This window comes from Saccopteryx leptura, chromosome 1 (assembly GCF_036850995.1).
Source record: "Saccopteryx leptura isolate mSacLep1 chromosome 1, mSacLep1_pri_phased_curated, whole genome shotgun sequence".
Lineage (NCBI taxonomy): Eukaryota > Metazoa > Chordata > Mammalia > Chiroptera > Emballonuridae > Saccopteryx > Saccopteryx leptura.
The window spans coordinates 6335027-6348812 of NC_089503.1; the positions used below are offsets into that span (position 1 = coordinate 6335027).

Below are 13786 nucleotides of genomic sequence, written 5' to 3' on the forward strand. Positions count from 1 at the left end.
CACCCTGGGCCTTGGCCTCTAGCACGGGAACCTTCTGACTCGTTCTCACTCTCATGCACACACGCACCAAGGCAGAAAGTTTTTTATTTTTTTGTTTTTAAAACCTTTTATTAAAAAAAAAAACCCCAAATCAAAATATTTCCCATTGGAAGCTATTTTTTGTTTCTTAAAAATTTTATTACACAAATATCTCCCATTCCCATGTGTCAGAGGAAAGATGGCCTTGCTTTTTCTAAAACCAAGTGGAGAACGTTTAGAAAACAAAAGTCCAACTATAGCTTCCCTCTTTCCCTGGCCCAAAATAACCCCAATGTGTCAACTGAAATAGTATGACTTGTCCCCTTAATGCTTACATTTAATTTAAAATTTTTAGCACAACATTGGAGATTGACTCTAAATCAGCAACAAAAAATATATATTTACAATATTTCTCCCCCCAAAAAACACAATCAAACCCTTTAAACATAGTGACTTTATGAGTTTTATTTATGGAGCAGTTATTTTTTTAATCACCAAGTGATTTTATATTATATATATATAAATTTTCTTCCTTTCCTTTGTGGTTTTTCGCCCCGGTGCTTGGAAAGATGGAGGCAGGGTGTCTGGTCCTGTGGTCTGAGGAGGTCAGGCTCTCCTGGCAAGGCCGTATCTAAGAGCAGATTGCAGGAAATGCGATGGAACTCCCGGGTTCCTCTGTCCCCAAACAGAGACATTTCTGTCCTCCACATGGACCATCCCTCACCTCTAAAAACCATTTCCCCCTCACAGTCCCAGAGAAAAGGAAAACCCAGCAAAGGCATAGGTCCATCTGCCACCACTCCTGGGTTCCCTTTTCTGCTGACCAATTACGTGCACGGTAAAAATGCTTGTTTTTCCAAACCAAAAACAAACAAAAATAAAAACCAAAACCCAAAACAAACCATCAGCTTGGAAATTTCTGTGGATGAAATGTCCCAAAGTCAGAGGCACTCTCCCGGCACAATCCCTGCTCTGAAGGGGTCTCTCCACCTCCCCTTTTATAAAAAAGACAACACAACAAAACAATTTTTTCAGTATTTTCCACAGGAGCAACCAAAAAAAGGCAGGAAGCTTCCAATTATAGGTTATTAACAATATTAATAAGGTTTTTGCTCAATACCCAGGGTTCTTGACAGAGAAGTTCCCCTAACTGAGGCACTCTGGAATAAGTCACTGGCATTTCCTCACAAGTTTCAGCCCCAGGACACTGGGCCTGGGGACCAACGGAAGGGGCAGAGGGTCACGAGAGCAGACTGCTGCTTTTAAGGTGCAGCCAAGAGAATCAGCAGATTGGAAGAAATAGACACCATGCCACCCACCCCTACCAGGACCCAGTTTTCTCGTAGGAGGCTGGTCAATGCCAGGGTCAAAGCTGGGCTAGGTGGCAAAGAGGGGGCCCCCTCTGCCTCTATTGCTTTGGAAGTGGCAAGGGTACATACAGGTGGCATCTCTCCTCGGGGTGCCTAGGCTCCTAGCCCTCTCCATCGGGCTGCAGGAGAAGAGCCTGAGACAGTGCAGGATGGGGACCTGCGGGAAGGGGGCCGGGAGGGACAGGTGGGGGCTGAGGAGGTGGGCCAGGTTGTGCTATCAACTGTCCTTCCGGAGGGAGAGCAGAGTGCAAATCCGCGTTTGTCACTTACAAGCTCTTGCCACAGGCTGCTGCCATCGAGCATCTCCTCACACATTTCAATATTGACCCAAAAGAAATTCCGACCTTTCTTTTTTTTTTAAAGTGCAAAAAGCTCTCTGCTGCCCTAGAGAGAGGATCTTTGGACAGGCCGTTCAATGAAAAGAAAAGGGGGCAGCTGATGGGGCTTGACACAGGGTGGTCAAGTGGGAGACACCACACTCCCCTCCCCTCCCCACACACACGAGTAATACACTCAGCCACACACACAGAGGCACATGCACACCCCCTTCCACGGCTGCAGGCAGAGGGCAGGTGACTGGCTTCTCAGCAGGAACTCCCCTTACCCCCATAAGGGGCCAGACCAGTGAGCCACTGGGGCTCCACTACACCGGAGGCCTGGTGCCAGCTGGGAGGCCACTGGGGGCCTGGCCCAGGTCCCTGCTCCCCTCGGAGGACACGCGTCCCGGGAAAGCCCTAGAAAGCCCTATTCAGGCAGGTATCAGGTTGTGAAGGGCAGTGGGAGGCTGGAAGGGGAGTGCGAATAAGGAGAGGGCTATCTCAGAATCTGCTTAGGAAGCAAAAAAGTGGGGGTGTCCCTGGGATACATACAGTTCCAGCTCCTCTGAAGCGTCTCAACCCCAGTTAAGTGCAACAGGACCTCATAGAGACTAGCGGGAAGGTCTGGGGGTGGGGGAGCCTCATCACTTGAACTACCACGGAGCAGTGGAAAGGGCCAAGCTACCGGGAGGAGAGGGGAGAACAAGGACACGGACGGAGGTCTTATACCTCAACAGCACCAGTGTGATCTGTATGGGTCTGCCATTCCTGGGGCTGCCGCCCCTCCTGCATAAGCCGGGAGAGTGTGATGGAGGAGAGACACGCACTGGGCACCACAAGGAAAACCCGGCCACCGAGACAGGGCCACTTTCTTCCCTGGGAGTTTGCTCAGAACCAGGCACTGCTGGGGACCATGGACAGGGAGGAGGGCCCCAGGGCCCAGAGCAGATGACAGTCGCATAGACAACCCAAACTTGAGAGCCTGGCCCCCTGACAGGCAGGTAGGTAGGCGAGCGGGCGGGCGGGCAGGCGAGCAGGCACCTTGACAGCACACAGCCTATGCGTTCCCCTTGGATCAATTTGCTACTCCCTTTTCCTTAGGTGGGAGAGGAGCAGGCAGGTAAGCCTGGTGTCCACCACACTCTCTGCCCTGCCTGCAGGGGAAGGGCTCAGGGACAGAAGAGCAGAGAGGGAGTGTGACGCTGGCCTCAGAGCCTGTACGGGGTCGGGGAGAGGCTCTCCTGGTTGGGAGTCAGGGGAAGATCGGTTTCCTGTGCAGTCTGGGCTGGTGGTGTCTTAGCTGATCTTCTGTATCAGCTTCTCATCAGACAGGCAGTAGAGACTGTTGATGGACAAGTCTGAGATGAAGTGCTCACAGGCTTTTCGAGTGATCTGCTTGCATCCTCGAAGGTCAATCAAGGTGACATTGGCAATGCGCCGTAGGTAGATCAAGGTCTGGTCTGTCAATTTATTGCAACCTGCGGAGAAAGTGACCACAAGGGCAATGCTAAGGTACACACAGCCACAGGAGCTTGCCTTTGCTGCTCAATTCCCAGCTCTTTCCCTCAAAATGCTAAACAAAAGCCCTCTTTGTCCCATAACTACCTGGCTCGGAGACCAGAAGTGCCACCAGCACTGTGGAGTCTGAAGGTTCCCTGCCACCTCACTCCCTGCACTGCAAAGCTGACCAAACTGCAGCTGGGTGGTGGCTGTGCTCTGAGGCCCAGATAATTACTCTAGGCCTCAGTCCCTCATCAGTTAAAAAAGGGATAGAAATCCATCTCCTTGTCTAGATGTGAGGAAATGAGGAAACACCGTTTAGTCAACAGACCTAAGCTTTTTCGGTTCTACTGGTCAAGCTCTAGGGAGGGCTGGGCTGTGCAAGAGGCACAGGGCACTGTCTGCCAGAAAACATCGCAGCAGCGTACCTGCCATATTGAGCTCTGTGAGGGAGTAACGAGTGGAAGATCCGACAGCAGTGAGTAGATTGGAGGACTGATCTGTCAGGTGGCTGCAGTGACTGAGGTCGAGTCGAGACAGGAGGGGCATGTGGCGAATGATGAGGCGAAGTGTGGCATCTGTGATGTCAAGGCCTGCCAGCCGGAAGTCAGTCATGTTTCGGAGCTTGCTGCGATTGTCCTGACCTGCACAAGAAACAGAAGAGCCTAGATCAAAACTCTTAACTTGACTCCAGCTCTAAAACTGTAGGAAGCTTCAGCTACTCACTGGCCAGCCCCCGTTGCAGGGGTTAGCAGAACTGCCCACACCCAGGCCTACCTTCAGAGTCAGCAGTGTATGGAGGCAGTTTCTAGGAAACCAGACACATTTTCTTTCTTCCTGCTAGATTATGCCTCACACAGCAAAAGGGTATGTGAGGAATGCCCCTCCCCTTCCCACACTCCTACACTTTTCTAGACCATCATGCAAACAGCTCTCAATGTTCCACCTCAACCAGGAAGCCTTCCCAGACTTCCTGAGGCTTTATACTCTCTGGATCCCAAAGGCCACTGACCCACAAAATGGACTTATTCCTTTGTTTGTGGTAGTTATCTGATTGTAAATTGTTAGCCTGTACTTGTACAGAGTCCATCATGCTGTTCTTAATCTGCACAGCATCTTTTCTGAGACTGCCTTAGCTTCTGAGGATGAAGTGTGTTGAAGGACCAAACTGCATACAGAGTATGTTGAAAGACGAGCACAGAAGCCGGGCCCAGACCATACCTGGTTTATCAGCCGGTGGAGTCAGTAAGTCCCGAATTTGAGGGTCCTTGATTCCTACTGCCCACCGAAGATCAAGAGTCCTGAGAAGGGGGCAGCTGGAGGTGCTGAGGGCAGAGACAGCAGACCAAGAACAGCCGGCTAGGAGGAGGTCTTTCAGTCCTGCAACACAAGGAAGACTTGCAACAATATATACTCTATCAGCACATCCAAAGCCTTAACGAGCAGCTGATCTGACTAAGGTAAATGGATCCCCAGTCTAATGGAAGAGGGACTATGTCCTTATCTTATTTTAGTAATCCAGCTCAAAGATTCCTCTGAGTACTCTCCTATATTACATCTTCTAGTTTCGGTGGTAAAATCAAGTACTTAGTTCTCAGCAGAACAATGCAAACATGACCTCCTGTCTTTCCAAGACCTCAAAATGCTAAAAGGAACAGGGCCTTACAAGGGGCTGATCAAAGCAACATCTTACTGAAATTCTCTCTTCTGTAGCTATGCTGAGGAGCTCTGCAGGGCTGTTAGCAGCACCTGGTCCCATTCTTTTCGTTGTCTAGTGCAGTGATTGGTCTGCTAGTCCAGAGTGTCGCTTGGGGATTAAGGTAGCCCTGTGTAAATCTCTTGCTAAGCAGAAAGGTGACTATGGTATGGGACTGCTGCCCTAAAATAATTTTTTTTTTTTTTCATTTTTCCGAAGCTGGAAATGGGGAGGCAGTCCGACAGACTCCGCATGCGCCCGACCGGATCCACCTGGCACGACCACCAGGGGGCGATGCTCTGCCCATCTGGGGCGTTGCTCTGTTGCAACCAGAGCCATTCTAGCGCCTGAGGCAGAGGCCACAGAGCCATCCCCAGCTCTGCCCATCCGGGGCGTTGCTCTGTTGCAACCAGAGCCATTCTAGCACCTGAGGCAGAGGCCACAGAGCCATCCCCAGCGCCCGGGCCATCTTTGCTCCAATGGAGCCTCGCTGCGGGAGGGGAAGGGAGAGACAGAGAGGAAGGAGAGGGGGAGGGGTGGAGAAGCAAATGGGCGCCTCTCCTGTGTGCCCTGGCCGGGAACCGAACCCAGGACTCCCGTACGCCAGGCCGACGCTCCACCGCTGAGCCAACAGGCCAGGGCCTAAAAGAATTCTTAGAAGCATTGTCAACAAAGCAGTTTTCCCTGCCTGCTCCTGGGGCCTTGGAAGGACAGTGGCAGGGCTGCTCACCTGGCAGCCTATTGACGAGCCATGTCAGCTGCTTTTTGGAGATGTTGGTCCAACTGAGGTCGAGGCTAACCGGCTGCCTCTTAATGATGCCACTGAGAGCCTGGGGTACAATGGCCTTACACCTACTCAAGTCAATTTTTGTCCAAAGTCTCTTGTCGCAGCACCTGTGACAGAAGGAAAGAGAGCTGGCTGTCAACAGTCCGATACCCCTTGTCAGAGGAACTCCCATTGCAGGCTGCTGGAGGCTTCTGGGGAAAGCAGAGCACCTGGAGGGTCCTTCTTGGCTTCTTCTACAAGTTTACAAGGATCAGGCCTGTTGTTTTTTTGTCTCCAAGAATAGTGCTTGTCCTCTCTGGCAACCCTGTCAAGGTTAAGTGGTGGATAACCTGACCAGTTCACCCTGGTTTATTGTGGATGGGCTGAGAACACCAGACAGTTGTTAGGGACACACAGCAAATAATATACTATAATTTCCCATTTACATTAAAATGGTATGACTCCCACCATAGTGCATATAATGGAGTATTAAAAAATGACTTATTGCCGAAAGCTAGGCTTGCCTCTACTCTCTCCCTTGTCAGTACTCCCAGCTTCCTGGAGATGCAGGCTGTTACTGGGCACATCCATGGTTCATCCTGCCTTAAGTTTTACAAGAGTCCATGACTGTATCAAGCCAAGAGAGGGTCTTTATAACCAGGCCTGGAGAGTCCTTTCCCACCCTGGGTTTCTGCCTCAGTGCTATCTTTACATTTTCTAGCCAGTCTGACCAGAACTGAAAGAGAGAGGCCTGCCTTTCCACTGCAACCTGCAAGTCCATAGGCCACAAATAATGCTGCCACATGCGGGCTTCTGTTTAATATTCTACAGTACCAGCTCCCAAAGCCCAGCTCAGAGTCTGGCTGGCAGAAGGGGAGACAGCACATAATGAGTCTTATGTAGTACAGCCTGGAAACTGAGGGACAGAGCCAGGCAGGCCCACTAGCCCTAAAAAGAGAAATATTAGGAGAATTTGGGTAGATCACATATTAATTCAGATTTGGGAAATAAACTCATGTTTGTGAAGAATGGGGTCTTTATATGCCTGGCCCTACCCCCAGAGGTTGTGCCAGGAGGTCTGAGATGGGCCCTGAGAACTTACATTTCTAACAAGGTCCCAGGTGATACCACTGGCCAGAGCATCAACTTTGAGAACTATTATAAATTGAGTTAGACCCACATACAAAGTTTATGTCCTAGGGTACAGGAGCTTGAGGAAAAACAATGCCCTATAGAAACCTTTGTTCATCATCTCTAGGGACCCCCCCCCCCCCAGTTTCTTAATGTTTAACTTGAGAAGAATCTGTCAATCTTGTTAAGGACAGCTAAGTCTCAGGAAGTTTCAAACCTGGACACTGTTTGCTGGAGAAAGCAATTTTGGTCCAGGTTTGGGGAAAGAGAATTAAAACTGGAAAATTGTGAGCACCTTCAAATTCTTCGAAAAGCATGTCTACCTCTCCTGTTAGCTGGAGACACAACTGAGGTGGGGGTTTAGTGGACGTCATCCACCACCAGTACCAGGAGAGGAACTGGCGTGTCACAGGCTCTCAACAAATGAGTGAGGAGTTCCACTGACTTGGGTGGAAACTTACAACTGAAATTTGGGCACAAACTGTACAAATCCGCTGCCTCAATCAGTGTCCTATGTCCAATGAAACGAGATGGAAAAGTATGGAGCAGAGAGGAGGCAAAGGGCCAATTTCCTTGGGACACTGCAGGCACAAACGGCCACATCTTGAGCAGGACCCCAGACTGGGGACTAAGTTGATTCCATCTTTTAGGACCCGACAAGCCTCCAGATGCCAAGACACATGCTTGGCTCCTGTGAAAAGCCTGCCACCTACTCCCGTGCCCCTAGTCCTGATCCCTGTATCCCTGCTCACCATTTATACCACGTCTTGCACACTCGCATACATTCACAAAGTTCTCTGCGGCTGAGGTAGCGGAAGACAGACATCCAGACCTCCCGCTGCATCCAGCTTTCGTCTCCATCCTGAGCCCAACTGCCCCGGCCATTCAGCCTGGCCGCACCCCCCTCCTCTGCACTGTCATCTTCCTCCTCCTCCTCCTCGTCCTCCTCCTCACCCCCCAGCCCCTCCTCATCCCCGCGCTGGGGGGTTCGGGCTGGGCAGTGCTGCACTAGCACGCGGGGGGAATGGCGAAGGTTGGCAGAGGAGGCCGTGATGGCCTGCAGCTTGGGCACAATGGATGTCCCGTGGAGCTCTTTGGTGGGCCTCTGCAGCGTGACAGTGAGGTACGATCCCCGGATCTTGGCTTTCTCAACTTCAGACAGCTCCTTTTTGCCGCTGGGATTGTTCTCCTTTTCCCGTACCATGGTGCGCTCTGTGGCCTGCAGCCGCAGCAACTGCCGCCGTTTGAAGCGCTCATCGCGGCTGGCACTGTGGTGGTCGCTGGGGCCAGCCCCAGGGGATGACCGAGTCACCATACCCCGGGGGGAAACTGGGTCATGGATGAGCTGTAGCATGGAGGTGGGCGAGTGAGGCGGGGGCGTGAGGGGCTCGTCGCAGCTCCGCAGGGGCCGCAGGACTTTGGCTTGCACGGCTTCTTCATCGCTCTCTTCCATCTTCCGCTTCTGTAAAACAGGCCCGGGAAAGCCACGTCAGTGCCTCCCTGTTGCTGTCAGGAGACCAGCGAGAAGACAGATCACTGCTTTTCTATGGAGAAAAGCACCAAGACACTTCGGGTGGAAGAGATGCAGTAAAAGAAAAGAGGCCTTAAAGGAAAGAAAACAAAGAGGCCTCCACACACCGTTTAGACCAGGATACAGAAACAGAGCAGTAAGCAGCATGGACCTTTAGCCCACCATTGTCTGAGCTCACCTCCACTGGGCTGCTCCCTCCACTCAGCACCCCACTCTGTCCCTAGAGACCACGGGCATATACAAGAGAAAGCAGAGAATGAGAACCTCTGTGAGAAACCCCACTGTTCCCAGAGGAGTCGGCTCAGGATGGAAACAAGGAATTCAGGTCGGGTGAAGGCATCCTTCCACAAAGGAACACAAATTCATCCTATACCACCTGTGCTCTCCAGTCTCTTGTCCCTTCCTGGACCCCATTTTGGCTAGGCTGTGATGAAGCCTAATCAGTGTGTTCCATTAAGCATCATAGCAGTACAGGGGGTCCTCAGGTTACGACAGTCTCAACATACGATGTTTTGAGTTTACGACACTCACTCCCATAAAAACTTAAAAAAAATTGAGATGTGAGTGTTTTGGCTTACACCATTAGCATCGTATTTACGGACTATGTGGGCAAACTAGTTTGGTTGCGCACGACAGAATACACAGTACAGTGTCTAGTGCAGTATATTTATGTCCTTTACCTTTTTCTGTGGCTTAGTTGTGTTTTTATGTTGTAGAGTATGATTTTACAACTGTGTTAGGATAGATAAGTGACAGGCTAGGACAGTGGTTGGCAAACTCATTACCCAACAGAGCCAAATATCAACAGTACGACAATTGAAATTTCTTTTGAGAGACAATGTTTTAAAATTTAAACTATATAGGTAGGTACATTCCTTATCGAGGTAGCTAGCGCCTGCACGTGGTATTTTGTGGAAGAGCCACACTCCAGGGGCCAAAGAGCCGCATGTGGCTTGCGAGCTGCAGTTTGCCAACCACTGGGCTAGGGTGTGTTTCGACTTACACCAAAATTTGGGTTATATATCACTGTTGCAGAAATGGAACCATGTCGTAACTCGAGGACCCCCTGTAGTTGATTTTCCTGAAAGAGATGTTTTCTATCTCCATGCAACTATCATGCTCCCTTTCTTCCTTACATTTTTAGTTCACTACAGTTGGAAGGAAATGACCACCTTTTGGGTACTGGTTTTTACAACCTATAGAAGGTAAAACTAAAACACAGCACCTGCCAAGCCATCTGCTACAGCAGGGAAGCAAGTGCCCACTACCACCAGTGAAGACAAATGTAAAATCTGCTAGGGCAAGAACCTGCTCCTAGTATAAAAACTTGGAATAAGGAGAACCTTAATGCTAATCACCTTTAGAAATCTTTGCCCTCAAAGATCTTTAGACTGAAAACTAACTCACTGCCTAAGGGGAAAGAAAGATGGCACAGTATACCTAGAGGAGACCACCAGGGCCTGGGTGACTGACACCAGCCCAGCTGCCTCCTCCGCATGTGCCCTTAGCAGGCCTGTCTTGCTGGCCTGAGTAACCAGAGTCCTTTTGGCCCTTTGACATTACTGCTGACCACTGGGCCAGCAACCACAGCTGCTCAGAGCCAAGGTCATGAGACAGGCCTCTGGGGGAGGGGCTGCCTCTGTAGACACATTTGGGCCCATGGGCAGACTTTCTGTGAGGCACAAAGGTGAAGATGACAAAAATGTGAACCTGCCTAACCGGAAATGCCAGCACACCACTGTGTTTACCAGCTGCCTTGTCACTGCCTCCCCTTAAGTTTCCTTCCCCAGGAGCAGTGCTGCTCATCAGCTCCTTGCCCTCCTCACATGGCCCAGCAGGGCTCCCCCTTTCCCAAGGCCCCAGAGTGTACAAAGACCTCAGCCATTTGAAGACTCCAGTGGAACAATGTTCAGAAACACAAAAACCAAACATTAATTAAACAAAAGAAAAAATACCAAAAATAAATAAATAAATAAAATTAAAATACCCCTGAAAAACCACATGAATCAAGTTGCAAAGGCAAACATATAGCCACCCCCTAGGCTTGACACTTCCTCCTTTCTTCTCACAGGGCCAATCTGGACAAAGTTCCCTTACCTGGGCCTTCTCTGAGCTGTCCTCCTGGTAGCACTTTGGACACTCCCAGCAATTTGGCAATTCCTCGTTAAGCAGCCCCTCTCCATCCATCTATAGGTAAACAGGGATATTAAAAATCTGACTCATAGAAATAAAACACACACACACACACAACCCTGTTTCTTAGGCCTCCTTTGTGTGTTTGTTTTTTTGTATTTTCTTTTCTGAAGTTGGAAACGGGGAGGCAGTCAGACAGACTCCCACATGCGCCCGACCGGGATCCACCTGGCATGCCCACCAGGGGGTGATGCTCTGCCGATCTGGGGCACCGCTCTGCTGCAACCAGAGCCATTCTAGCGCCTGAGGCAGAGGCCATGGAGCCATCCTCAGCGCCGGGCAACTTTGCTCCAATGGAGCCTTGGCTGCAGGAGGGGAAGAGAGAGACAGAGAGGAAGGAGAGGGGGAGGAGTAGAGAAGCAGATGGGCGCTTCTTCTGTGTGCCCTGGCCGGGAATCAAACCTGAGACTCCTGCACGCCAGGCCGACGCTCTACCACTGAGCCAACTGGCCAGGGCCTAGGCCTCCTTTATTAAACAATAACCACCATATAGTTGGGAAGAACCAGGAAGAGTTATCCATTCCTAAATACACTGGTTCATACAAGAGAAAAAATAAGAGCCATTGAGTCCCACTTTAGCCACTGGAAAACTGGCTACCTTCACTCTTGGTTACTTGATCAAAGTTAGGCTCCATGAGGAAATTCCTAAGAGTCTGGGGTCTCTTCTCCTGACACACGTACTCCTGAAGGTCTCATGCCACTTTGCAAAAGAAACGGAAAATCCAGGAATGGTACCAGACCTGATCCTGATAGTGGGGTATAGTCATGACGCTTGGGTTCAGACTAGTGACCTCGTCACTGTGACTCAGGGTTCTCAATGTGAAGTGAGGATAAGTAACAAGTACCTACCTTACAGGGCTGTAAAGAAGATGAATAAATTACATATTATGTAAAGTACTTAGGAAAATGCCTGGCATACAGTAAATGCTTTGTATCAACAATTATCATTATCATGGAGATAATACCCTATTTTATCAATTCTAGGATGTATATTTTTCACATCTGGATCTTTCTGCAATTGGGATCTTATCATAATTAACAGTGTCTTATAATCACTGTCATCCAGGTGGTAGTCCTGACATAATCGACACCTTTGGGAAGACCAGAACGTACCAACATCAAACCCTTTAGATTTAATGAAATATGAAGAAATGGGGTAGATCCAACTTCACAGGGTTCTCTTAAAGATTAAACAAGAGAATGCAGCATGTAAACCAGCAGCTCTCTGACTCAGCTGCAAATCAGAATGACTTGGGGAGCTTTTGAACACCTCAGCCCAGGGTTCAGGCTAAAAGAGTTGATTCAATCTCTGAAGCTGATGTTTGAACTTACTACTTTTTCAAAGCTTCTCAGGTATGCACTGAGCCTGATGCAGATTGAGCACTCTTTTAATGTTAGCTAATATTATTACTCTCACTATCTTTTAGGAACTAATATTCAGAGATACAATGAAGAAAAATCACTTCTTGGCCTTTTGCTAAGATCAAGTACAGAGATACAACAGGAGAAATGCCTACAGACACAAAGCATTCCAAACAGATCTGGCAGTTCATGATGGCCTGGAGACTCCAAACACATTTTCCAGAAGCCAGAATATAAACTCCATTAGGGCAGAAAACCAGACCTGGACTTTTCTGTGTAATGGTCTTCAAGGTCTAGCCCAGTGCCTGACACATAATATAGACATTTGGGTCAAGGGCAGATGTTAGATCACTACATGGCCCACAGCTGCTGGCCCACAAACAATATGGGTAGTGGCAGCCTCTCGTGACACATGTCCCAGTCTCCTCTGCTTCATTTCAGGGTCTTTAGACACTATTAGCTGAGACTTCAGGCCCCTCAGTCTGCTCACCTGGAGGCAGCCAGGATGGACAATCTCGTTGCAGATACAGCACTCCATCAGCTTCTTCTCAAAGTCCTGGGTCTCCTCATTCTGATCCACCTCTCCACAGAGGGAGCACGTGACGGAGTGAGGCAGTCTGGGCTATGAGAGGGCAGAGACAGAAACCAAGGAAGAAGCGGGCTTAGATCCTGATCGTTTCCGCTTCCCTTTAGCGGAGATGGGTGAGCTGGCTCCTGTATTCTCTAATAAACACCCAGGGAGCACGGAGACCAGGCAGAGAAGTGGCTGAGGAAGAAGACAGAAAGAATCAGCTAGCTAGAGACCAACAGAGATCAGCTAATTTTTAGTCAGCCTGTCCTTGGTCTCGAGGTCCTTTCTTTCTAATCTACTTAAGGAGGGAGGGGACAGATGGCAGTGATTTGCCCTTCAAATGCTAGTTTCTCATTTGAAAATTGGGTAAGGCTGAAAGATTATATTAGCTGATTTTTAGTACTAGATTAGATACATTTCTTTAGAACCCAGGGAGAAAAGGAACAAAACAAAGTCAAAAAGAGCGAGTAACTTTTTCTTTCCAGTTCTAAAGTCCTATGACTCCATACTGGGTATTTGCATCCCTCTGGCACCACCACCCTCCCCCAACTTCTTTACCCAGCAGATCACTCACTGCCAAGCACTGCCGGAGGACACAGGACTGCTTCATGCGACCAGGCCCCCCAAACTTCTTCATGTCCCTGCAGTAGTGGCAAACACCACACTCTCCTTGCACACAGGCTTTGCACTTCCGACATCGCACTCGTCTCCGCCGGGCTCCGGACACTATGGGTGAGGCAGCCGCTGGCCTCACAGGTGTTAACCGTGGGGCTGGTTTCATAGTGTGAGGCTTTGTGATGGGGATGGTAGGAACCCGCACCTTTGGCCGGGCAGGGAATTTAAGCTGGAACAAGAAAGCAGTGAGGTCAAATATATCAGGTAGCTTTAAAGACTGGAGAAGGTAGAAGATTACATGGCTTGGCAAACTACTGCCCATGGGCAAATCTGCCCGCTGTTGGTTTTTTGTAAAGAAGTTTTACTGGAATACAACCACGCTCATTTGTTTAGGTATTTTCTATGGCTGCTTTCACGTGCATTGGCGGAACTGAGAAGCTGTGACAGACTGGATGGTCTGCAAACCTAAAATACTATCTTTATTACATTTATTATCTACATATTACTGTTACAGAAAAAGATCACCAATCTTTTGTATAATAGCCTTCGGGCTATTACTTCAGCCAGGTCCCCCACTCTGCTGAGCTATCTAGGCACCCCAGTCACTCCGGGGACCCTCCAACATCCCCGTCCTCAATATTACTCAATATACTCCTAAAGAAGACAATAAACTACCTGAGAGTGAGATGGCTCTTGTTCATTTCTGTACTACTCTG

General features: G+C 49.4%; 1 protein-coding gene across 6 annotated transcripts in view; it reads right to left on the bottom strand.

Annotated features, from left to right (window-relative positions):
• Positions 1 to 235: 235 nt before the first annotated feature.
• Positions 236 to 13786, bottom strand: part of KDM2A (lysine demethylase 2A) — a 111107-nt gene continuing 97556 nt past the window's right edge. For all 6 annotated transcript variants that reach the window (XM_066344782.1, XM_066344791.1, XM_066344737.1 and 3 more), the window contains 8 exons: positions 13030 to 13299; positions 12375 to 12506; positions 10427 to 10516; positions 7551 to 8260; positions 5632 to 5795; positions 4427 to 4585; positions 3634 to 3849; positions 236 to 3183 (listed from right to left, as the gene is read on the bottom strand). In XM_066344782.1, the coding sequence (XP_066200879.1) occupies positions 3002 to 3183; positions 3634 to 3849; positions 4427 to 4585; positions 5632 to 5795; positions 7551 to 8260; positions 10427 to 10516; positions 12375 to 12506; positions 13030 to 13299 (1923 nt within the window). In that variant the 3' untranslated portion in view covers positions 236 to 3001. The remainder of the gene's footprint in view (positions 3184 to 3633; positions 3850 to 4426; positions 4586 to 5631; positions 5796 to 7550; positions 8261 to 10426; positions 10517 to 12374; positions 12507 to 13029; positions 13300 to 13786) is intronic.